The following is a 25,554-nucleotide window of genomic DNA, read 5'->3' on the forward strand; positions in this document are numbered from 1 at the left end:
AGTACAGACACTCATCATCTGTCTTCTGTCTCCCCCGTGATAACTCCTCCTCCTGGACCAGCTCTGCTCGCCACATATTTCCCGCGTGACACGTGATGTGATGTACGACTTTTAAATGATGCAAAGGAGCCGTGCACGGCTGTGAGCCGGAGTCAGTATGAGCTCTGACAGGACGAATGTCCTCGGAGGGCAAAGTTTGTGCTGGAGAGTGAAGGAGAAAGTCGGAGAGCTGTGTGAGTTCACAGGAGGCTGAGGGAGGTTCTGCAGTCTCCTGCAGACACACAGGTAGGAAAGACAAAGAGACGGAGGCAGAGAGATTGATTGACTTTAGCCGAATCCGCGATGTGCTTCTCTGGCCTCAGCTCTGCGGCTGCATTGATTTCTCTGGTGGTGCAGAGCACAAACAATACTCCGACGCTCCTCATTCTGCCGGATGGCGAGGACAGTCGGCTCACGCTGACCGTGTTAGGATGCTCCGCGGTTACAGGGCGTGCCGAAAGAGGAAGACAAGCTGCTGCAAACGAGAGCGTCTTCCTGCTTTATGCACGCTTATTGGTGAGGCTCACTGAGACGGCGTGATGGAGAGTTTATGTGAGGAATGAATGAAGGGGCGGGGAAACGAGATACGGCCCAGATGAGGGGGGGGGGGCTGTAGATCTAATCAGATATTTCTCCTCAGAAGGAAACTAGTGAAGCAGCTCAGCCTGACGAGTTCAGACTGTCCTGCATGTGCGAGGACTGTCCCATCACTTCAGGGGAAGCTTTGGGCTGACAGAAGATGAACGAAATAAATTCCTCTCCGTGCAGGAAGCCGCTGAACCTCCTCTATCTGTTTTCCATGAGGTTGAACTAAAAGCAGACAGAACTGATACGTCCACGGCTTTAGCCGTAATCCGCTGTGCGTGCTGTGACATTTGGAATAATTTACTGCCTCGATGCATCTGATTAGCGCGGGTGTTGATGCACTGACACTGCCCCCCCCCCGCGATAAGAGCTGCCACTGGGACAGCTTTAAAATAAGATGATCGTATCTTTGTTTAAATCAGAGCGAAAGCAAAGACGCAAAACAGAAAAATAACATCAGCTGTTCAGCAATTCGCCGCTGAGGAAGCACGAGCTCCGGCTCACAGGTCACAGAGAGGACGTTATCTCCTGTATGATGAAAATGTGATTCCCCCCCCCCCTCAGGTGTCCGGTCCCGGGATGTGACGGTCAGGGTCATGTGACAGGGAAGTACGCGTCCCACAGAAGCGCGTCCGGATGCCCCATTGCAGCCAAGAGGCAAAAGGACGGATACCTGAATGGCATTCAGTTCACGTGGAAGTCCGGGAAGACGGAGGGCATGTCCTGCCCGACGCCGGGCTGCGACGGCTCGGGTCACGTCAGCGGGAGCTTCCTGACGCATCGGAGGTGAGTCAGGGGTGTGTGGGCGGAGCTTTAAGGAGAAGAACGTGCATAAAAGTATAAACACAGGCAGCACTGTGATGTGTTATTAGGCCGGTGCTGTCTGCAGATCTGCAGTGTGCATGGAAACACAGGCAGGCAGACAGGCGGGTCAGGCAGGGCTGCGTCCTACAGACAAAACATTAGGACCAGATGGAGGCTTCAGACGATGGAGGAGCTGCACAGTCTGCAAACACAAAGCCCATCGAGCTGATTCAGGATGAACCGGACAGAAGGGGGACGGCCGAGCAACCTGTGGGAACTTCTGCCGCAGACGAACACAGTTTCATCTCCACAGCTCGACTGCTGAATGAGTCAAAAACTCAGCGGTCGAGCTTCCATGTGTGCAGAAAGAGCTCGCAGTGAATAAGCAAACGTGCTTCAGGACACAAGCTTGGACGGAGAGCTTTTAGCCTGAGCGTCACTCAGACGCTTTTAGCCCTTCCTTTAGCTTTTGCATGGAAACCAATTACACTTATATGATAGAGGTGGGAATCACCATACATCCCACGATACAATATTATTGCAATTTTTAAAAATATTTTGCGATATTCAGATTCTGCACATAAAGGTAAACTTTATCAATATTCATTTTCTCTAATATCAAAGTCTCACACTCAGTCTTTCTCTCATTTCAGTTTGATTGTTGACAAACTGAACGGTTTGTATTACAGTCTAGTCCAACTTAACTGAACAACCATCTGGTACAATTATAGCTATTCTGAACTATGCAGTTTATGAAAACTATGCAGCCCCTTCAGCAACTGAAGAATTTGAAAGTAAATTAAAACAAAATATAATTTTACATTAAATAAAAAAGTTTTAAACTTAATTAAAATAAAACATGTCTTAAATTAAAATAAGTAAACTGTCATGTTTATTAAACACATTTGGACAGTGAAGGAATGTCAGGATTCTTGCTCAGAAAAAGGATCAACATGCTCTGAAGTCAGAGCACAAAAACCTTTTTGTAACAAAGTATCGATTTCTGCTGTCCCTGTATCCATACATTATTAGCAAACAAAACATCACCATGCTACACAGTATCCATTTTTTCCCCACCCGTATTATATGACATATACAGACAGCGCTGGAAGCTCTATGTCCAAACTCAGCTTCTGTTCGGTTCCAGTTACAGTAGCTTTGTTTAAAGCGTATTGCACACCGCTGCATGCTGCTCCCTTGTATCTTACAGACAGTGCAGAAACTGCACGTTGCATATAATGATGCAATGAGCATCCTTGGTAGGACACCTACAGGGGGTCGTGTCAGTCAGATGTTTGTAGCTGTGGGTGTTTGGACGTCTGCACGGCTCTGCTAACAGGGTTAGCAGCTCACAGATCGACAGTCTGAGGAAGCACCAGTTAAACTGTTTGTGTATTTATTGATTTCTTTTATGTAATTGTGTATTTTATGTATATTATGTCTTTAAAAATATTTTATCATTTTTTAAGGTTTATATGTTGTGTTGTTTTTTTTAACTATGGACGTAAATTCTGCCAATAAAGATTGATTGATTGATTGACAGTATATTCAGATGACAGCACTGTGGGCTGTAAACATGTTTATTTCTGGCGCCTCTGCTGGACACTGCAGGAACTGCAGGCTGCTGCTTGGTTGAAGTTTGCCACACCAGCACGAGCGTCTCTTCTTTAGGAAGAACACACTGGGTCGGGGGAGGGGGGGGGGTTTGTGTTTTCCATCTGTGGAGAGCGTTGGCTCGCTGTGTGTGTGTCTGTGGCGCCATCATATACTGAAACAATGCTTCCTGTTCTTGTCGCTGCCTCCAGTCTGTCAGGTTGTCCGCGTGCCACCTCCGCCATGAGGAAAGCCAGGCTCTCCGGAGTGGAAATGCTAACAATAAAGCAGCAGCGTGCCAGCAACGGTAACGGCAGCTACCACTCACACACACAATACAGCCAATCAGGAACACGGCCATGGAGCCATTTACTGAAGAGACTTCCAATTCCACATAATGGACCAATCAGGAGTGTGTGTGTGTGAGAGCGGGGTGTGAATAATGAGGGGAGCCGAGGAACAGGGCTGGGTTTGCTGTAATGTGTCTGCGAGGTTGTTGAGTCTTAATTAGCTTAAACGAGCTGGTGCGGCGTAGGTGGAGGCGGTCGCACGCCGAGCGTCCGGCACACTTTTTAATTGTTCCACACAGAAGGTGCTCGCGTGATTGAGAGTCCGTCCTTGTGTGCAGGGCTGGAGCACGACGAGGAGATCAAACAGCTGGATGAAGAAATCAAAGACTTAAGTGAATCGAATTCACAAGTGGAAGCAGACATGATCAAACTCAGAACACAGGTGAGTCGCTTCCTGTCTGTACCGGTGTGATTGTAAAGTTCTGCAGCTCCGCCCCTCAGAGCTCAAAAGCCAAACGTTGTTATGGAGATTATGAGGTCATGAGGCGGGGCTAAAAAGAAGTTCTGGGGAAGTGGATCAGCTCCTTGAGCTCCTCCTCCTGTAATGCTGCCTCCAACTAAAGGTGTAATTTGAACTTCAGCATATTTTATTTGAAGCTCCTCCCCCTGCATGTGCATATATCAGTCAGCAAACCGCTGAACTGGAGGCCAAAGAGAAGCAAAAGGCTCCCTCAGGCTGGACTGTTTAGGCGTCCTCACCAAATCCCGGTTTAACGCCATCATTAAACGCCTGATTAACGTTTAGCCTTCCCTTCAAGGTCGTCTCCTTGTGCACCTCTGGGCCTCCTACCTGTAGATCCTTTGCTGCAGCTCGAGCCTCAAACGTGCAGAAAGTAGCATGAATGCGTAAATGGTACTGCGCCTCCTGTGGACATTGGGGGAATTGCGGCTTGTTTTTCAGCCCCTGTCGAGGTGGATTTGCAGAACTTTCTGGTCACACCTCGTAAGAGCCGATCCTGCAGTGGCGCGTAGCTGCCCGTGACGCTGTGCGCTAACTCTGCACCGTCCCTCTCTGCAGATCACAACAATGGAGTCCAACTTGAAGTCCATAGAAGAGGAAAACAAGGTGATTGAACAGCAAAATGAATCTCTCCTGCATGAGCTGGCCAACCTCAGCCAGTCACTGATTAACAGTTTAGCTAATGTCCAGCTCCCTCATATGGTAAGGGCCACCAGGAACGGCAAGCCAGCAAGTTGCAGATTAAAGCTGACCGTAGCATTATCTGTGTATTTAAGCTCAGCCCAATGTGCATGCTGCTTAGCCTGAAGTGTGGGACGCTGCTTGTCTCTCCAAACAGCGAAGGGGAGTGGTAGTTTCTCTCAGCGTCTCCATGAACTGAAATATTGAGGTTTTTGTCTTTTATCGTTAGTTTAACTGTTTAGGAGGAATTAAAGTGCACGTTTATATATATGTTCATCTGTTTGTTTCATGGTAATCACGCTGCTCTCATATCCTTTTATTTAACGAACACAGAGGAACGAGTGAAACTGGAGCATTTTATAAAATCAACTTTTACATTTAAACATTTCCTCTGGTGAAAAGTGTCCACAGCACTGCAGCAGAATAACCAATGAAGACCAGCTCGTGTTGTTTCTCAGTTAAATACTGCCATCTAGTGTTTGATTGCGAGACTGGTTTCTCAAAGGGATTTTAAAGGAGATTGTCCCTGTTTTCCTTCCAGAAACCACTGACGCACAAAGAGCCGCCTCTGAGGACTAACAGCTGCTTACAGATGCACCAGCAAGTAAGTGAGCAGCGATTCACGCACTCTGCTGCACTTCTGTTGTTATGGAAGCAAAGAGAGGTGATTAAACACCTTAATGTGACTCTTTATCAGCACTAAATCCTTAATGTTGGTTTCAGAAACATTTGGCTGCCGAGTTTGAACTGGTTGATTTGTCAGATTTATGAACTCTAGCTTCCGGTGTCCGATTGAGATGCGCCGATGCGGCCGAACTGTTCTGGGGAGAAACTCAATGATGAGTCACAGGTTGTGTTTTACTCCAAACCTGTCAGAGTTCACCGCGTCTCAGAGTTTAGGAAGTCTGAAACTGTGTCTGTCTCTCAGCCATGTGAGCTACAACAATGGACGAGTCTCTCGAACAGCTTTTTCCATCATGAAAGAAACATCTGAAAGGACTCACAAAGTCTTTGAGCTGTTCATTTATTAAACCTCAGAGCGTTCTCATGTGACGGACCTACAGGAAAAGTTCCTGCAGAGACCAGTCCCGAGTTTCTCTGAATTCTCACTGCACGCAGACTTTGGAGGACCCAGTGTTGGACTCCACCATCACCTCAGCGTCACCTGATCCTCGTGATGCTGACGCGAGGAGATGATGTCATTAAAGCATGAGTGCAGACGCTAAACTGGCCGAGAGCTTCATCCAGCGATGTGTCCTCCAACGCAACGATGACAAGGTTGACGTCTTCATGCTGTCATGCTTTACAAAGAACAGGAAGTTACAGCACTGGGCCACCACTTATTGTTTATGAGAGCAGGACTCTCTTGTCATTTTTGAAGTGCTCATGAGCAACAGTTCTGAAGCGTTTTCTTCTGCCCAACCATCATCAGAGGAATCTGTTTTATTTCTTCTTCTTTTTCTCTGAATCATCAACTAACACTGACCTAACTTTGTTCCCAGCAGCCTGTCACACAAACACTTGTTCCTGTTTCTTTAGCCGACTCTAAAACAGTATTTTTGTACCAACAAGGTGAGTCTATCGTTATCTTCATCCTTCACTGAAGGTGGAGCAGAAGGCTCAGGAGACAATTTGTTAGCTTGCAACTCCAGCTGACGCAACCTAATAGATGTCTCAGCTTCTAGCTGCCGACACTTTAGCTTGAACGCAAGCTCATCCTTACGTTCCTTTGTTTCCGTTTCTTTGGCCTCAAGTTGAAGACGAGCCAAACGTAGCTTTAAGCGTGCACTAACACTGGGATTACTGGATTCGACAGAGAAGGGCTCAAACCGTGGAAGAGAGGCTGGTGGCTTTCCCCCACCCGGTTTGACCACCGTAGGTGTCCCCGCCCCCTCCTCAGCACAAACCTCAGGCTGATCAGAGGTTTCGAGGACTGACGCGGCATCCCCCGAGTCCACGTCTAAAGAGCAGTTAGCTGATGATCCGTTTAAGAACGAGAGGAACAAGCAGAAACCTGACAGAGGGCCTGAGAGATGATCTGGATTGATCAGACATGATCTCAGTGAGGGACGGCTGTCAGGAAGTCAGTCTGAATGAAGGGAAAGGCTGAGGTATGAACATGACACAAGAACTGGACTGCAGACCAGAGGAACAGGTCTGATGGAGAGCTGGATCCACATCCTGGTCCGTATGTTCGAGGAGGTCCAGCAGTGCAGCTGTCTGTGATGCGTTGAGTGGTTTTGGCATTTCTTTGCTTCTGTACTTCACGTGTCCGTGTTCCTTCTGTTTGTGTTCGTGTACCAGTGATGCTTTAGCACAGGGGTGGGGAACTCCTGCAGGTTTTAGATGTGTCCTGGTTTAAATGGATAAACGACTCCTCAGCATGTCCTGAAGTTCTCCAGAGGCCTGGTGATGGTGTGCTGACCCGGGGTGAGATCTAAAGCCTGCAGGACTCTGGCCCTTGAGTTAACAGCGTTTTACTCTAACATGGAGTTTGTAGTGATTGATGATTTTTTGCCTCTGACGGTGTCCATGTGGTGCTTTTTGTTTTCCTGCAGGAGCCAATCAGCGAGCAGAACTTTGACGCCTACGTCACCACTCTGACGGACATGTACACAAACCAGGAGCAGTACCAGAGCCCCGAGAACAAAGCGCTGTTGGAAAACATCAAGCAAGCCGTCCAAGGGATCCAGGTGTAATCAGCCAATCAGCAAAGGGAGACTTTTTGTTCCCGCCGCAGGTGTGGGCGGCGAATCAGAATCCGCGTACAAGCAGGCAGCGATGGTTTGATCTCCTCGGTCCAGCGCACTAAAGTGTTATATATTCTAAATTCTGTTCTCTGAAAAAATTGCGAGGCTCTAAGCGTAGGAAGAGCGTTTCGTTCTCTCTTTTCTTTCTGGGTCTCGCTGTGAGGGAGACAATTGGTTTTTGAGGACATTCACATTTTGTACGTTTTCATATGAGCTCACATAGTGTCATGTATGTTTCTAGCTGCTCATGTATGCACATTTTTAGTGTATATTTCTGAACAGTAAGCTAACGCTAACGGAACGTGAGCTCTTTTTAACGCGTGGCCACGAAGCATTCGAGATGAAAAAAAAAAGTTGGACGGTGGAAGCGAAACGCAGCGACGGAGGAGGATTTTTCTCCTCGCGCAGTGGACGATTCTGGACTTTTCAATGTTTTTTTCCTCCTTCTTCTTCTTCTTCGTCTTCTTCTTCTTGCGTGTAGATTGTTCCAGAACAAGAACTGGCTTTGCGGATCGCTTTATTTTCTGCCAATGCTCGAGAAAAGTTTGTGCTTTGTTTTAAAGAAAAGACGTGCAGCTGCAGGTGGGGGCATTTTTAAAATCGGTGCTGTAAACGAACCCGGAGAGGAAACTGACCTGATGTTTGTATGAATGTATGTATGAACAGTTCTATTGGAAACATCATTACACGGAAACCCGATGGTGGAAATCCCGTTACCTAGGAGAGCCAATTGAGTCCTAGGGGAACGCGTCATGTTCACATGCTCATCGTTAATTAGTAGAAAAGACCTACAGAGAGCTCTCTGCTATCAAATCTGCTCAATTTGGAGACTCGTGTGGGAAACGTCTCTGCAATATCAGAACTATGGTTTCTAGCAGGGAGGCGATGCAATCTGCAAAGGAAAAACGTTGGTTGGGTATATGCAATCTCTTGTTTATAAGCATAGCGGGGTAACAGGAATCTTTTTAAATAGCCTGTAATGTAAAATATTGATTTTTATACAAATCTTTTAATACAAAAAGTCTTTTTAAAAAAGGAGGAGGGAACCTGGACGTGGAGTTTTAGGAGCAGAAGTATATGAGTTCCACTTTTTTTCTGTACGACTTTGCACAGGGACACCTTCGTTTCCATGTTTTGATGTTCTTACAGAAGCTAAAAGCAGTACCCGAGAGCCTGAAGCGAGGGTTTCCGAGGGTTTTGTAAAGAGTATTTATAGAGTATGACAGCGGGACTTACAGGGTCACTGTCCCCACTTATGTGCCAGTAGACTATTTGCACTTGTCCTTGAAGATATTATCCTTACGTACGGCGGCGTGCAATTTCCCAGGTGACCTCTCTGGCACACGATCGGATTTCGTACCACTGAGAGAGGAAGAACAGGGACTTGGTTCAAACCATAGCAGTTAGCTGTAGGCTACTATCGAGTGTAAAAACATTCAGTCAATTTTGCTCTGTTTTAGGAAGATGAAGTTATCCCCCGCAGCACTTTATATCTAATCACTGTACAAATGGTTAAATAGTCAATCAGTTCGAGGTTTGAATAAAAAATAAGCGGAAGTGGCGAAGGCGTGCCGGAGCCTGACCTTCGCGGGGCCACGCCGCTGTGCGCGCCCCTCCCTTCTCCTAGTCGTCCTAGTCGTTAGCGCTCACGTTCAGGATTTGCCTTCTCGAGAGCGAATGCCAACGGTGCTCGTCGTCGTTCACCTGACCGAATCTCATCTATTGTACTTTACCGTCCTCTGTCGGGACTCTGCTTCCCATCATCCATGACTGCGTACGCCTTTTTCCACAGCATCGTGTCTGCAGCTTTTTGCCAATATAGTAACGCTTCAGTAGAGTAATAGCTAGTACCAGTTTTTGAATTAATTCTCATTGCCAGTGAACATGGAGGAGGGACTTTAAAGCACAAACCGGCTGCTCATCTGACGTTGGGACATAAATAACAAGCCTGAAAAAGAGTATCTGTGACTATCTATAGGGAACGCAAAGAGGTCGTCGCATATTTAGAACCTTTCATAGAAACTATTGTGAATTCATCAGAGTTTATTATTTAGTCGGAGCCAGCTGATTTAGTTGGAGGTTGAGTTCAGTGACCATCAACAAAGACAGGATTTTGTATAAACTATTGTGCTCTCTGTGGAACTGAAGTTTGATTTATTTTTGTACTACACAGCATGGATTTGTTGACATTTTAATTTTGCTATAAATGTGTGAGATCACAAGTTGCTGTGATATTTCATTTATAAATTGTGAACTTTGTACAATTTTTGTCATGCTGGATGTTGACACATCTTAAACTCAGAATAAAGACAAATGTGTTGCCAGAGGCCTGGAAACTATTTCTTTGTGTTCTTCGTGTGACGCTGCAGCACTTCAGCGGGTTACAGCTCGCGGCGGTCGCCAGGAAATGATGTCGTGAACTTTATGAATAAAGTCGAATCATCTCCTGTGTGTTTTCACCACAGGTTGTTGTTTTTGTTTCTAGACCATATCTGGACACGCTAGCTTCACACGACACACATACCTGCTAATCAGTGCTCAGCAACATCCATCCATCTTCATCCGCTTTATCCGGGGCCGGGTCGCGGGGGCAGCAGCCCAAGCAGAGAAGCCCAGACCTCCCTCTCCCCAGCCACCTCCTCCAGCTTATCCAGGGGAACACCAAGGCGTTTCCAGACCAGCCAAGAGATATAATCTCTCCAGCGTGTCCTGGGTCTGCCCCGGGGCCTCCTCCCGGTGGGACATGCCCGGAGCACCTCACCCAGGAGGCGCCCAGGAGGCATCCTTGTCCGATGCCCGAACCTCCTCAGCTGGCTCCTTTCGATGTGGAGCAGCAGCGGCTCTACTCTGAGCCCCTCCCAGATGGCCGAACTTCTCACCCTATCTCTAAGGGAGAGGCCAGCCACCCTTCGGAGGAAGCTCATTTCCGCCACTCATTCTTTCGCTACCCACAGCTCGTGGCCATAGGTGAGGGTAGGGATGTGGATCAACCGGTAAATTGAGAGCTTCGCTTTTACGCTCAGCTGCCTCTTCACCACGACGGACCGGTGCAGCGTCCATTTGGAGGTGCTGCTTCACACTCGGCTGCGAACCGTTCCAGTGCGAGCTGGAGGCCATCACCCAATGAAGCCAACAGAACCACTTCATCTGTAAAAAGCAGAGATGAGATTCTGAGGCCACCAAAGCGAAAGCCCTCCGCGACTTGGCTGTGCCTAGAAATCCTGTCCATAAAAATTATGAACAGAATCGGTGACAAAGGGCAGCCCTGGCGGAGCCCATCACCCACCGGGAACGAGTCCGACTTATTGCCGGCAATGTGAACCAAGCTCTTGCAACGGTTGTATAGGGATCGAATGGCCCGTAGCAATGGGCCAGACACCCCACACTCCCGCAACACCTCCCACAGGACACCCCGAGGGACACGGTCGAATGCCTTCTCCAAGTCCACAAAACACATGTAGACTGGTTGGGCAAACTCCCATGCACCCTCAAGTATCCTTGAGGGGATTCAGTGACCTCGCCCCCGGAAATTGGCGGGTCATCCCCCTCATCCCCAGACTCTGCTTCCTCCTTGGAAGATGTGCCAGGGAGGTCCTCGAAGTATTCCTTCCACCGCCCGACAATTTTCTCAGTCGACGTCAGCAGCGCTCCGCCAGCACTATATACAGTGCAGGTGGAGCACCGCTTTCCCCTCCTGAGACGCCTGATGGTTTGCCAGAATCTCTTTGAGGCAGTCCGAAAGTCTTTTTCCATGGCCTCGCCAAACTCCTCCCACATCCGAGTTTTTGCTTCAGCCACTGCCCGCGCCACGTTCCGCTTGGCTTGTCGATACCTTTCAGCTGCCTCCAAAGTCCCACAGGCTAACCAAGCCCGATAGGACTCCTTCTTCAGCCTGGTGGCTCCCTTCACCTCTGGTGTCCACCATTTGGTTCGGGGATTACCACCACTACAGGCACCAACCACCTTGCGGCCGCAGCTCAATGCAGCAGCTTCGGCAATGGAGACGCTGAACATGGTCCATTCGGACTCAATGTCCCCCGCCTCCCTCGGAATGCTGTTGAAGCTCTGCCGGAGGTGTGCGTTGAAGATCTCCCAGACTGGGGTCTCTGCTAGACGTTCCCAGCACACCCTCACTACGCGTTTAGGTGCACCGGGTCTGTCCAGCGTCCTCCCCCGCCACCTGATCCAACTCACCACCAGGTGGTGATCAGTTGACAGCTCAGCCCCTCTCTTTACCCGAGTGTCCAGAACATATGTTCGCAGGTCTGGTGATACGATTACAAAATCGATCGTCGACCTGCAGCCTAGAGCATCCTGGTGCCACGTGCACTTATGGACACTCTTATGTTCGAACAAGGTGTAGAGAGTGTATAGAGTATTAGAAAAATATATATATCAAGAATGAAAAGAGCAAAAAAAACAAAAACAAAAAAACAAAAAAACCTCTTGATTCTTTTGCTTTGATGTAGTTACTTATCTAAGGTGGAAAGTTTTTTGTTTTTTTGTTTTTTTCTTGTTTGTTTGTTTGTTTGTTTTGTTTTTGCTTTGTTTTATTATTTGCTTCGAGCCCTGTGTACAGGAGCTGCATGCTAAAAGATCTTTTGTTAAAAGGGTTGGCGTAATAAGCAAATGCTTCAGCCAATACCTTTTGATTAGCCTTGTCTCATGCTTTCTTGCTTTGTGGTAGATCTTTGTTCTGTCTTCACTGAGATATTTGAATGCTAATCAATAAAAACATATCACTCAAAGGTGTTCGTTATGGCCAAACTGTGATTTGCACAGAAGTCCAATAACAAAACACCGCTCGGGTTCAGATCAGGGAGGCCGTTCCTCCCAATCACGCCCCTCCAGGTCTCGCTGTCGTTACCCACGTGAGCATTGAGGTCTCCCAGGTGGAGACAACAGAGTCTCCAGGTGGAGGTGTTATTGGTCAGATGATGTCATTAAAAATGTGCTGAAAGGCTCCAACAACACAAACACGTTCAAGAGGTCCAGTTCAGGGACTCCAGTTAGCTCAGGTGAAACCTAGCAGAGAGCTGCTTGTGTCTCTGTCCACCTGTCAGTCAGAAGCCACACCCCTAATAATGCAAACAGGTAGGTTATAAAAATCCCCCCCACATACAGGTGTTATGAAGGGGAAATTATCTGTAGGTACCAGAGCAATGTGTTTAAGTTTTAACATGGGAGTCTGTGTGGACCGACTCACAGCTTTGTTGTTCAGGTTTATTTCAGCTGTGTTTCACTGATATAACACTGGCTCATATCAGCTATCATCTGAGAATGCTTTATCTTGTGAGATGACCCCAACAATCTGAGCAGCACTTGGCAACAGTGGGAAAGAAGAACTCCCTTTTAACAGGAAGTGACTTCCTACAGAAGCAGACATCTGCTTTGGTTGGGAGGTGAGTGGAAGGAGAAGTGAACAAAGAGAGAGGACAAACATCAGTGACATGCAGCACTGGTGTGCAACCACAGTGAAAAGATGTGAGACAGGTGCATCATGGGAAGTCCCCAGCAGCCTGAGCCTGTAGCATCGCAGCTAGTTCAAACGTATTTCCAGTACAAACTGGAAGCTGGTTCCACAGAAGAGGGGCCTGAAAGCTGAAGGCTCTGCCTCCCATTCTACTTTTAAATACTCTAGGAACAACAAGTAGGCCTGCAGAGCGAGAGCGAAGTGCTCTAATAGGGTGATATGGTACTACAAGGTCATTAAGATAAGGCGACCCCTCCTCTGAGGGGGCATCCAACCAGCTAAATATAGTGTTTATCTATTATTTTATACTTTATACTCTACCTCATGAATCTCTCCATAAACTGCAGTTAGTTCAAAATACAGCTGCTCGTGTTGTTTCCAGAATTACATCCACTGAACATATAACAGCTGTTCTTAAACAGCTCCAGTGGCTTCCAGTTCACCTCCGTGTCAGATCCTGCTTCTTACTTTCAAAGCGCTTCATAACCTCGCTCCTCCATATTTATCTGATCGCCTCCATACGTACTCGCCCCCTCGTTCTGTCTGATCCACTCTCGCCTGACTATCCTGGGACTCAGAGCCTTTAGTTGTTCTGCCCGAGACTTTGGATGCACTTCCACCAGATCTCCGGACCACAAACTCTCTACTTTTAAATCACATCTCAAAACCATTTATTCAGGATTGCAAACAGCTGATTCTGTCTTAGTCCATTTTTACCTACCCTAACGTTCATGTTTGTTTTTTTTTCTTATTTAGCTTATGTCTAAATTTTATTTATGTATTTTTATATTGTACTGTTGCTACTCTTCTGTGCTATTGTAAGGTGACCTTGAGGGTCTTAAAGGTGCTATAAATAAAATGGATTAATATTATTATTTAGCGTAAATAATCATAACGTTTAGCTCTGAATTTTAACATTTGTTTAGTAATATGTATGTTTGTTTTTGAACAGTCCCCATTTTACTGTACTGCAGGGGTAGGCAACTCCAGGCCTCGAGTGCCGGTGTCCTGGAGGTTTTAGATGTGTCCTTGATCCATCACAGCTGACCTAATCATTTGATTCAGGTGTGTTAACCCAGGGTGCGATCTAAAACCTGCAGGACACCGGCACTCGAGGCCTGGAGTTGCCCACCCCTGCTGTACTGTGCAAATATTGCATTGATTCATTGCTAAATTTCAGCTGCTGGCCACACCCACCTGTCTGGGGTGTACCTCACCTGTTGCCCTATGATAGCTAAGACAGGCCCCCATGACTCTGAGCTGGAGCAGAAGTGATGGATGGATGATATCCACACTATGGGCTACTTTAGGACTTTGATTTGATAGTTTGAGGTAGCATGATCACATGACAGTTATTACTGTTAGACATACTTTCTCTTTTTTTTTGTTGTTGTTTTTTGACCATCACGTATCCAGGTGAATCATTCATGCAGTAATTTTGCCTTTTATTACTACCTACCTGCTGAGGAGCCAGCTGAGTTGGGTCAGGTGTTCTGGTGTGACCCACCAGGAGGAGGACCCAGGACAGACACCTGACTGTTCCCCCCGATGAGTTTGGTTGGGAGAGGGAGGTCTGGGCTTCTGCGCTTCATCTGCTTCCCAAAGACTTGGCCCTGGATAAGTGGAGATGGGTGGATGGATAATTTGGCTCCTGTGCTCCTGTCAGCCTGCAGCTGACAGTGAGGGCTGTTTCAAACTGTCACAGTAAATTGAGCTTCATTGTTTCACATTAGCTGCAGGCTAATAGCTCCACCTGACAGCTCGGACTGGATAAGACTGGCTGCCCCTCAGAAACATAAAGTGTGATTGTCAGGCTGGTGGGGCTTCTTTACTGGAGATAAACATGTTAGCAGAAAGGATCAGAAGTCTGATAAAACCCTCAGCTGCCTTCAGTGTTTCATCTTTGCAGTTGAAACCTGATCAGTGTTTCTGGACTCACAGACACAAACAGACACGTTTGTTTTAATGTTTGATGGGAAGTTCACGGAGCCCGGAGAAACCACGCTCCTGCTGCGAGGTTATTCTAGAGACTGAAACTGGACTGGAACTAAACTGAGGCGTTTCACTTACAGGAAATAAAAAGCAAAGGAAACTTTTGAAACAAAAAAGAGGAAATTCAAACACAAGCTATGGATTTTCTAGAAATAAAGATCTGCTGTTGCTGTGAAGTCGTGCCGCCACATCCTTCATGGCACGTGTCTCCGAGTCTCTAAACTCTGGGAGCGACGGCCCTGCGGTTTGTTGCTGCTGTAGGTGAAGCTGGTCTGGGAGTTCTTCTCCAGCTCCTTGGCCAGGTTGGAGCTGGTGGCGATACTGTGCTTGTAACCAAACTGTGGAAATAATGATTGGTCGTGTTTTAGCCAAACTCTGGGTTTAGTTAAAAAGTGGGCAGACAGAGGGCATGATGGGAAGAGTCGAGGAAAAAATGATACTGTAGGTACATTTACGTGGTGCATGAGCAATTCTAAGTTATCCTTAACTTCAGGTGTTTTACAGGAAAAGAGACACAAATTCTTCTGTAACAGGTTTTAAGTACTCTGTAATTTCCTGGTAATTTACCCAAAAAACAACATATCATATGTATGCTGTACTTTTTTCATCACAGGGCTTATTATGAAGCATCTGAACCTTGTCTAACTTCTGGGTATTTTACAGGTAAGGAGACGCAAAGCACTAAAATTACTCACACTATAATTTGTCTCCTTGGCTGGAAACCACAGAAAAGGTGGTACTACATAAAATTACTTATACACTTAAATCACAGTATTTCTTTGTTTCCTGTACAAACCTGAACTATACCTCCTTTTTCTAGTTTACGCTTGTTAAAGTATTTGTTGGTAAATATAATTATACTGTCATTTCAGATGAAATAAGTTGACGTTTAAATTACAGGGGAAGTACGCCCTCAGTCGCAGGCTTTAAGGTCCTGAAGGACCCGCCACGTCGTCTTCTTACTGTGACTTGTTTGAGTCGCCACTAAATAAGAAACGAAGAATGAAGGACAGTAAAACTGAAACTAATAAAAACTGAAGAGAAAAAACTCTGATTAGAAAGAAAAGTAATAAAGCTGTTCGGCTGTAGGAGCACAGAGATCACTGCACAGACACTGAGCTCATTATTAGGAACTTTAGTCACGTTTAATATGAACATGCATAATCTGGAAGAGCAGATTTATGAGTGGAAACCAGAAAATAATTAATATTAGCTCAATAAAAACGCATTTAAAACACACCCGTAATAATAACTGAAGACAGTGACGTCATTAATGGCTGGTATGTGCTGTAATTCGTGAATTTTCCAGCAGATGTCAGCAAAGCCAAACGTTTAACATGTGGCTGCTTCACTGTGCCGATAACACAAAGATGAATAGAAATAACAGAAATGACATGAATGTGTCGTTTATGGTTGACAGAGCGGGTGTCCTTATTTTCAATCATAACTATAATTAATATCATAAAATAAAATGTTCCTTTATCATCATCATCATTTCAGCCTCGGGAGTGGACGTCCCAGCAAATTAACTCAAAGATCAAACCAGGAAGAAAAACCCTGAGAGCCCGTCTGACTCTACAGGCCTCGGTCAGCAGGTTAAAGGTCAAAGTTCATGACAGCACAATGAGAAAAACTGACCCTGCAGGAGAACGCCTTTTCCTTTAATAAGAACATGGCAGCACAGCCTGGGTTTGCAAAGCTGCACCAGAACAACGTCCTTTGGACAGATGAGACCCGAGTGGAGACTTTTGTCCAGAAGATCAGCAGCAGAGAAGTGTCGTCAACACCTGACCTGCTGCCTTGTTGTTCGTGTTCGTCTGCAGCTCTGTGTGTGCATGTTGTACACATACAGTTATGATTATGAATGACTGTCTCCACATGCTGAAGTCTTTTCGTGCACACAGTGTTGGTTTAAAAAGTTACTACAATATAAAAGTTACTACAATATAAAAGTTTCTACAATAAAAGTTACTACAATATAAAAGTTGCTACAACAAAAGTTACTACAATATAAAAGTTACTACAATATAAAAGTTGCTACAACAAAAGTTACTACAATATAAAAGTTACTACAATATAAAAGTTACTACAATATAAAAGTTGCTACAATATAAAAGTTTCTACAATATAAAAGTTACTACAATATAAAAGTTACTACAATATAAAAGTTGCTACAATATAAAAGTTTCTACAATAAAAGTTACTACAATATAAAAGTTACTACAATATAAAAGTTGCTACAATATAAAAGTTTCTACAATAAAAGTTACTACAATATAAAAGTTTCTACAATAAAAGTTACTACAATATAAAAGTTACTACAATATAAAAGTTGCTACAACAAAAGTTACTACAATATAAAAGTTACTACAATATAAAAGTTGCTACAATAAAAGTTACTACAATATAAAAGTTGCTACAACAAAAGTTACTACAATATAAAAGTTGCTACAACAAAAGTTACTACAATATAAAAGTTACTACAATATAAAAGTTGCTACAACAAAAGTTACTACAATATAAAAGTTACTACAATATAAAAGTTGCTACAATAAAAGTTACTACAATATAAAAGTTGCTACAACAAAAGTTACTACAATATAAAAGTTGCTACAACAAAAGTTACTACAATATAAAAGTTGCTGCAACATAAAAGTTGCAGGGATGTTGGAGACGTGAGCTCGCTGAGTGATGGTACTGCTGCATATGATCTCCTTTAGAAGAAAGCGGGAGGACTGTGTTTGTTTCTGCTGTGAAGTTCTAACATGTGAGTGCACGGGGCGGACTCCCTGCTGCCCCTGCCGGTGGGCAGAGGAACTGCAGCTTCGTCCTGCTCAGAATCATTGGTCGGTGAAACTTCAGAAAGTTTCCTTCATTGTTTCAGGAGCTCCGCTCAGAGAAGAACAGCCGGGCTGCGAGCTTCCAGCCTGCGTGTGTGTGTGTGCGTGTGTGTGTGCTGCCTCTCCTCCTCCTCCTCTCTGAGTGTGTGTGTGTGTGTGTGTGTGAGGGGGCAGCTGGTCGCTCGGCTCTGCTCGGTTAGAAATGGCGCTGCGGGCTGCGCTGCTCTCCTCTCTGCTGCTGCTCTGCGCGGTTCGGCGGTTCGGCCTGTGCTGTCCGAGCCGCTGCCTGTGTTTCCGGACCACGGTGAGATGTATGCATCTGAACCTGGAGACGGTGCCGGCGGTCTCTCCGCAGACCACCATCCTGTGAGTACTTTCTCCCGGCGGAGAGCGGCTCGATCCGCAAGCCTGCGGAGGGGGAGGCCCGAGACACGGTCCGAGTTAGTGTTAGTGAGGGTGGAGGGGAACGTGTGCACTGCGAGCCGTGCTGCTGCAGGTTCTGGGGATCGGAGAGTGCAGGAGAGGCGCTTTTAGGGTCTCCAAGCTGGAGAAGAGGAAAGTTTTCAGCTGAGCTCAGGAGGAATCCGGTGGATCCACCTTAAAAGTCGATCTGTGAGGTCACAGGAAGCCTGCAGGTCTTTGAAAGAGGTCCAACCGAGCTGGTATGAAGCTGACGTTAGATTCTGGGGCTTGTGTCCCCCTAAACTGTCCCAGCGGGTGTTTTAGGGACACATCAGCAGATCCTGGTGTTGCTTTTTGCTTCTTGTGTGTTTGCGTTTCTACACCGGAGCCAATCAGGGGTCTCGCACGTTTGTGTTCATCATATTTGTCTTTGGTTTTCGTCTCGAGTCCAGCGACGTTCCCAAAAACTGCAGTTATGTGATTGATAGTTTTTCTGAGTAGAACAGCTCTGACGCTTTATTCACTGTAAATATAAAATAAATATGAGAAAGATAAACACAGTGAGGGTGGGGGTCAGCTGATGTCCGGGTGGGCGTGGTCGTTTTTAGCTGTGACGTCAAAGATCTTTGCTTCAGTTTTTTATTGAAAATGTAAACATGTGCGTTATAGATGTGATTATTCTGCTGTGCTTTCATTCTGGGGTTTGTTGAGGCCTGAGCTCGTATCTGACGCTGAGCCCGACCTTCAGGCCGGGTCAGAGTATTGGACTAAAAAGTCCTCTGGGGGGGGCCGTTCCCTGCCCAGCTGTTCCCTGCCCAGCTGTTCTGTGAGAGTTCAGTTCTTCCTTGTTTATTGTTTATTGATTGTTTATTTGTTTGTTTATAATCATGGTCTCTGCACCTGAATCAGACGTTTTGCCATACCGAGCAGCTCCTCGCTGTTCAGCCGTCCCTCTGCCCGAGTGTGGAGAAGAAGAGCCACGCTGGAAGCAGACTGCACAGAGCACGGACGTTTTTCCACGCTCTGACGGCCATTGTGACTGGGCATCGGGAAACAGGAAGGAGCCGATGGTGGTCTCAGAATCTCTGCATCGAGCACGACTGTGTTACAGCCTCAGCCAGGAGCACAACATCTGATGGAGCGTCCGAGGAGAAGGAACCACAGAAGAAGGATGGAGAGGGAGAGACAAAGACCTGAGAGAGTTTCAGTGGAGGGGGCGCAAACTCTCGCTCTGCTTTTAAAACTGAAGCCTCGCACATCTGGATCTGCTCGCTTTGGCGTGTTTGGAGGAGAACCACTGATGCTGTCACGATGCTGCGTCTGCGCGCGGCCCCTCGTGGCGTTTCAGAGACACGTTAGCGGCAAGGATGAGTAAAAGAAAGATGAGGACGATTGTGAGCGCTGCTGCCCTTCCCTCACAGTGAACTCTGACCCTGTGGCGGGCCTCGTCAGCACCGACTCCCAGCCTGGGTCAGCTGATCTCTCCCAAACCGAGGCCCTCACGCCCACAGCGTCCTCGCCGTGGCGTAGTGCGTCTCAGTGACCTTCCCTTCCTTCTCTGATTGTCTTTGGAGCTTTTTGTTGTTCATGTTTTTCTTCCTCTGCCCTGAAAGGGCGGAAATTCTCCGGCGTGCGCTGGTCAGCATGTCGCAGCGGCTCGGCTCAGCGGGAGAACACGCAGCTCCACATCTGTCCGTCCCAAACATGTGTCCCTTTGTCTTTAAGCGGGCGCGTCATAGCCGGACTATAAATAGCTTCATCCAGGACAAAGGGGGCAACTCAGCCAGGCGTGCCAGAATTAGCCGTTCCCTGCCCGTCAGCCCTCAGCGGCGCTGCCCACAGACCCCAGAGGAGGATGGAGGAGGATGAATGCCCCCGTGAGGCCACCGATGAAAGGCCTGTTCAAGCGCCGATCTCAGCAGGAAGTCGCGCCTGCTGGTCGAGGTGTAAATGCAGCTCCCGCGTGGAGCTTCATCACTGGTCATCGTCGCCGCTGTGTGTGAGGCGGCGAGCCCTTCATCTGAAACTTTCACAGTTCCTACCGTGAGCTGTGAGGTGGTTTCAGGACGAGCTCACAGCTGCTGCAGATTCTTTCTGACCTCCGTCTGTGGCTCCACAGGAACGGCCCGCGAGTCCAGCTGGCGGCGTGCCGTGGGAGGAATTTAAAGTGATAATATCACAGAGGTGGGAGATGATGCTTCACGTCAGCCCACATCTGTCCTGCTAAACTTTTAGCTCTGTTCAGATATTTGTGATTAAAGTCTAAACAGCACGTGCTGTCACGTGTGTTTATGTGAGTGACTGTTATGATGACGTCGCTCTCCACGAGCTCCGCCCAGCACCGATTGGTCTGCTTGGTGTGAGCTCAGCTGGAGGATGATGATGCTGGAGTCACAGAAGCTGAAGTTGATGATGTCATGTAAATATCAGGCAGAGCTGACTTTGTTTAGGCCCGCCTGATTCGATGACGTCACAGCCACGTCAGAGCGTGCAGCGCTGTGAGCGTCTGCGTCATTCGGACTTTTTCACATTTAATATTAGACAAAGATAACTGAGATAAATAAAAGTGCTGGTTTCCTTTATGGAGAGGAAAGATGATCTCTGTATGAAACGTCTTGTTGAATCTGGGTCACGACACAGAGACCTGGTTTTGAGCCCGCAGCGTTCCTGTTTGGCTCTCGGGCCTCCACACATGGAGGTTTGTGTGTATTTGTCAGCTGTGTCCTCTGTGGACGCCTGTCTGAGGCCAAACTGTGACTCACGGTCTCGGCATCTTCTCAGGGATTTGCAGCAGTGGGACGAAAGGTCCTGTTTTGCCAACATGGGGTATAAACTGGTTGTTTTCGGTATTAGTGGCTCACACGGGGATGTGCGCTGTGAGTCAGCTCGGCGTGCATTCGTGTCACGGCGCTGAGACACTGGTAGTGTCCTCTCCCCAAACAGAGCCCCGATATCTGCCTGCGTGACGGGCAGCGCCGCGGCCGCTGGAATGTGCTGCAGTCAGGGTTTGTGAGGCTCGGTGTCGGCAGGTGGAATGCGGAGCCAGAAATGCGCAAAGCTTTGCTCGCTCAGGCCGACCGGCCGAGATACAAACTCCTTGGGTCTCGTGTCGGGGCACAAACCTGCAGTCGCTGAGGGTTTAACCTCGCCTCTCACCGCGCTGCAGGACTCCGCCCTTAAACTTAGAAAGCAGTTTTGAACTTCCTGTTATTATTGGAGTTTGTTTTTACTGGATTTTTGGTTAATTTGAACAAACATTTGCACAGCTCGGGCTCTCCGCTGGGCCCCCACCTGCAGCCACGCGGCTCATCGGTGTATGGTGCACGTCTGTGATTGGCTGTTTTGGAACACGCAGGCCGTTTGTGGATTGTGCGGGGAGCGTGTCGGTCAGTCACGTGTGCAGGATGTGTTTTACTCCCAGCTTTAGCTTTGAGTTCTCTGCAGGGAGCTGTAACTGTAATCACATTACATCTTTTTGTAACTACACAAACCAACATGGCAAACATGGCAGCTCACATGTTGTGACAGGTCACATTCTTGTTTTTGTGACTGGAGTCTGAAGGCCGCAGTGATTCTTTCAGGTATTTAAAATAATGGGGGCGTGGCCTCCTGCTACAGGTAACGCATGCATAGAGGCTGAACTCAACATCCAGCCTTACTAGTCGTCTCCACGCAGGATGTTTTCCAGATAAATGTCACGGCCGTGTTTGGAGCTCCTGCTCTGCGTGGAGGCCGTTATGTACTGGTTTAACTCGGTGGTTCGCACAGGCCGCTGGCAGCTCGGCATGCAAAGCCGAAGAGCCCGCCGAGCACGGTGAGGTGCACACGTGGCCCTCAGATGCTGGAGGAGCTGGGAGGCAGCCAGCTCCGCTCGCCGTCCGGCTCACGCCACATTCATAGAAACCTGAAATCCTCCCAGATCAGCGTCAGATAAAAAGCCAGCAGGTCTGCGAGTCGGTGCCAGACGAGCTGCAGGTTGCTCGAGTGACCTGATCTGGGGTCAGATTACAGGTGCGTGCAGCAGCTGCGGGGCAGACGCCGCACTTTCACACAGGACCGGTTGCTTTTGTCTGGGTTTGTGCGCCCACCAAGTCCTGCATGATAATTGGCTTTGCCTCGTGTTTGTGATCTGGACGCCGGCCACGTTGGCCTCGTTCACACCGCTTGGCTCCTGCTCCTGCAGCTGATGTGCAGCCAGACGGGCGAGAACGTCGGAGGCTCACATTTACTCACCTGTGTGGCTCAGCGGCTTCACCTGGCTGCAGTGCCAGACCTCCACCTGGTCTCGGCCCTGGTCTCATCTGTTCGTGGTCTTTGTGAAGCTGTGAACTGATTTCCTTTCTTCGCAGGAACACCGTGCTTCACTTCCTGCGTGTCTTTGACTGTTTATATGTCAAACGCATCACAGCAAACACAATGACTTCCTGTTGCTGTGGCAGAGAACTGTGAGTCGCATCATCGTGGAAATGATTCACAAATCTCAAAGAAAAATTCTGATTAGTCCATGAAACTGGCTCGGTTTCCATACCAACCCATCCAGGGTCACCGCAGACCTGCTGGAGGTCATCTCAGCATCTCCTCTGATTGCTGAGCGCGCTCAGAATGAACCGAGCAGAGCCGACGATGGTCAGGGTCAGAGGAGCGACTTTCAGAGGCTTGTTAGAGGACGGGTGGCTGGATGAACATATCAGCTGCGGTGATTGGCCGAGTCTGTCGGTGTTTCTTCCTCGTTCCTGCTGTTTTGCTCGTTAGTCGTTCCCTCAGACTTGGTGTGATGTGAGGGGACAGACTGTGTGCAGGGTAGCATACATGGATCTTTTTGAGTGTCTCAGGTCGTTTGACGGGAACAAACTTAGAAGTTCAGCAGTGGATGAGATCAGGTTTTGCCTCCCTGCACTTGTGTTTGTGTACCTGAGTGTCTGAGTGAGCCTCTGTGTGGGAAATGCCGATCTTTTTCCACGCCTCCCTGCCTTTGCTCCCATTGTTGTTCATTTCCCTTCATCTGTAACCTGGGACGCCGTTCTGTGTGGGAGTTAGCCTTGCTGTCTGCCGGTTCCTCAAGGCGCGGGACCGTAATGGCTGTTATCTGACTCATTAAATCAGCTCTGCCACAAATAGCATTAAAATGCTGCGTGTGGATTTCGGGCCGTCTACAAACACTGTTTACTGAGCGTGCTCCGCACTGTAATTTCCCCTTTGTGGACTGACTCACTCGCCTCCCCTGCTTTTCTCCGGTTTCTCCTCTTTCTAAACTATCGAGCGGCTCCAGAGACCGCCGTGCTCCTCGGGCGAGTTATTACATCCTGTTTGATTGTGTTGAGACAATTGAGGTTTTTTGCTTTCGTGCATGCAGAAGCAGCGTCGACGTGCACGTCGCAAAGCTGCCTCCTCTCTCCGAGCGGGGATTAGATGTGGTTGTAGGTATGATGGATGGGCAGCGTCAGGCTTTGGCGCTCACGAGGGTTTCATTAACAGATCTGCAGACAGAACGAGCTCTGACACAAACACACGATCCAGCTGTAAGACAGCCAGCTTTCAGTCCGTCTCCTCCCGCTGCATCGGAGCGCTCGTCGGGCCCTCGGGGCCAATTTCACCGCCTCCCGTCCTTCCAGGACATTCTGGTCAGCTGAGCCTCGACAGCTGATGCTTTAAACACACCCCGCAGACAAAGCTCTGCTGACCTTATTTAGCCTTCTCCACAAAGAGCCGCAGTCATGCCAGCCATGAAAGCGACTCGCACTGAGCCAGAATAACACCGCCACCGAGCAGGACGCGTTAAATCCGGTCCAGTTAACGACCTCACAGCCATCGGCAGCTCTGAGGGCGGGGTCGCATGTACGACACGGGCTTTTCAGACCTTCTAACAGAAGTTCATTATAAGGAGAGCTGCCTGATCCAGCACGTAGCTCCCCCTCCTCCTCGTCCTCACAGCCGGGGGCGGTGTAGGCCTCGGCGTGTCTGGACAGAGCGCTCTGTGGGTACCGTACCTGCTCTTTCCTCGTGGACCCTCACGGCTCTGTCTTTGAACTGCAGAGCAAACCTTTGGTTTGAGACGATGCCTGTCCTCAAGTCTCCATTACATTTACTCACACATGCATCACAGCACAACAACAGCAGGTGTTTGATTAGACTAGAAGTGATGGTCTAATATTCAGACATTAACTATAAAAGAACTGAATCATTTCTGGGATTATTAGACGTGGTATATTTCCTCATTTCTGCTCTGGTAGGATGTAAAGCAGCGCTCAGCCCTCATTAAACAGCAGAGATGGAGGATGCTGCAAACAGCCAGGTGTAGTTCAGTTAAATAGGTGAAGTCAGAGACCAGACGGGAGGTCCTGCACCCGGCCCAGTCCCAGCTCTCTGGAGCGGGTCCTTTAAATATTGGCACGAAGGAATTTGTGAACAGGAATGCTGACAGGAGCCTTCAGTTTACCCAGAATGCACCTGTGTAGATTTCTTCAGTGGAACGGATCAGATTTCAGGTTTAAGCTTGTGGATTTTCAGGTTTTTGGATTTCATAGGAAGAGTCTTTAGAGTTGGGGGGGGGGCTGTCGGGCATGTCTGTCAGTTTGGGTCTGAGTGACCCAGATGACTTCCTCTGCCAGGTCGGCGGATACGAAGAATGCTGGAAGCTCTGCCGGGGAGGAGTTCTTCTAGAGGAGCAGGAGTGTTGATGTTTTCCTGTCTCGACTCTCAGCTCAGTGACGATTCGGCCTCGTGGATCCGTCCTGACGCTCGTGTCTCTGTGGCGCTGAAAGAACATCACGGCTCAGATGTCTCAGAGCCAAAAACACAACGTTCAGATTTCACCAAGCTGGAGGAACGGCGTGTTTTCAGCTCGTCGCACCGACGGCACGCTCGCTCTTATTAAGGCTGATTAGTGCCTGAGCTCATTACGAAGCCTTCTGCTCGTTATCTTTGGGGCTGATGTGCTTTAAATTGGCCCTCGTGATTAAAGCTCGATAAGAGCATTCCTGCCACATGAGTAAGACGCCCAGACGTGCCTTAGGATGAGAGCGTGGAGGCTCTGCGCTGGACTTTATGGTCACTGTTCAGCTTTTATCCAGTACTTACATCCTGCTGTCCTGCATGTTTTATTAATGCAGCACGGCTTTGCATTCATAGGGTTGCTGATTTTGAGCCTTCATAGAAGTGCTGCTTATTCATTTAGCTTTTTATTGATTGATTGATTTTCCTCTGATCGTCATTTAGCAAAACTCCTTATTAAAAGCAGCATTTAAAACAAAGATCAAGATCACGTTATTATTATTGATCTTTATTCATGCCAGTGCATTATTATTTATTCAATTATTCAGTGAAATAAATTAATGAATAAAGTCCAGGCAGACAAATAGAAGCAGGAAATAATTATTTCCATTTTATTTGTTTCTGTATTTATTAACTTATTTTACACAGATGCATAAAAATAAATTGTAAAAAGAAAAATAAATGACCCACAAATAAATAAAATGAGTGATATTATGTAATTTCTGGATCAGTTTCATGCTATGCACATGAATTAACAGATGTTTACACTCAGGTCCATAAACACTTGGACAGACTTGGTTCTGTCTCAGTGAAT

The 25,554-nt window shown here is 47.6% G+C and overlaps 2 protein-coding genes across 12 annotated transcripts in view; both read left to right on the plus strand.

The window, feature by feature from the left end:
- The window catches only part of myt1lb (myelin transcription factor 1-like, b), a 118,733-nt gene extending 109,144 nt beyond the window's left edge, over positions 1–9,589 (plus strand). For 8 of the 10 annotated variants that reach the window (XM_085142365.1, XM_085142366.1, XM_085142364.1 and 5 more), the window contains 6 exons: positions 1,189–1,410; positions 3,234–3,328; positions 3,650–3,753; positions 4,390–4,533; positions 5,054–5,116; positions 7,071–9,589. In XM_085142365.1, the coding sequence (XP_084998491.1) occupies positions 1,189–1,410; positions 3,234–3,328; positions 3,650–3,753; positions 4,390–4,533; positions 5,054–5,116; positions 7,071–7,211 (769 nt within the window). In that variant the 3' untranslated portion in view covers positions 7,212–9,589. The remainder of the gene's footprint in view (positions 1–1,188; positions 1,411–3,233; positions 3,329–3,649; positions 3,754–4,389; positions 4,534–5,053; positions 5,117–7,070) is intronic. The other 2 variants (XM_085142369.1, XM_085142370.1) reach the window with 2 other exon arrangements.
- Positions 9,590–17,503: 7,914 nt separating this feature from the next.
- The window catches only part of pxdn (peroxidasin), a 42,348-nt gene continuing 34,297 nt past the window's right edge, over positions 17,504–25,554 (plus strand). Inside the window, exon 1 of one of the 2 annotated variants that reach the window (XM_085142681.1) lies at positions 17,504–17,933. In XM_085142681.1, coding sequence (XP_084998807.1) covers positions 17,770–17,933 — 164 coding nt within the window. In that variant the 5' untranslated portion in view covers positions 17,504–17,769. The remainder of the gene's footprint in view (positions 17,934–25,554) is intronic. The other variant, XM_085142680.1, reaches the window with a different exon arrangement.

Source organism: Neolamprologus multifasciatus, chromosome 19 (genome assembly GCF_963576455.1).
Source record: "Neolamprologus multifasciatus chromosome 19, fNeoMul1.2, whole genome shotgun sequence".
NCBI classification, from domain to species: Eukaryota; Metazoa; Chordata; class Actinopteri; order Cichliformes; family Cichlidae; genus Neolamprologus; species Neolamprologus multifasciatus.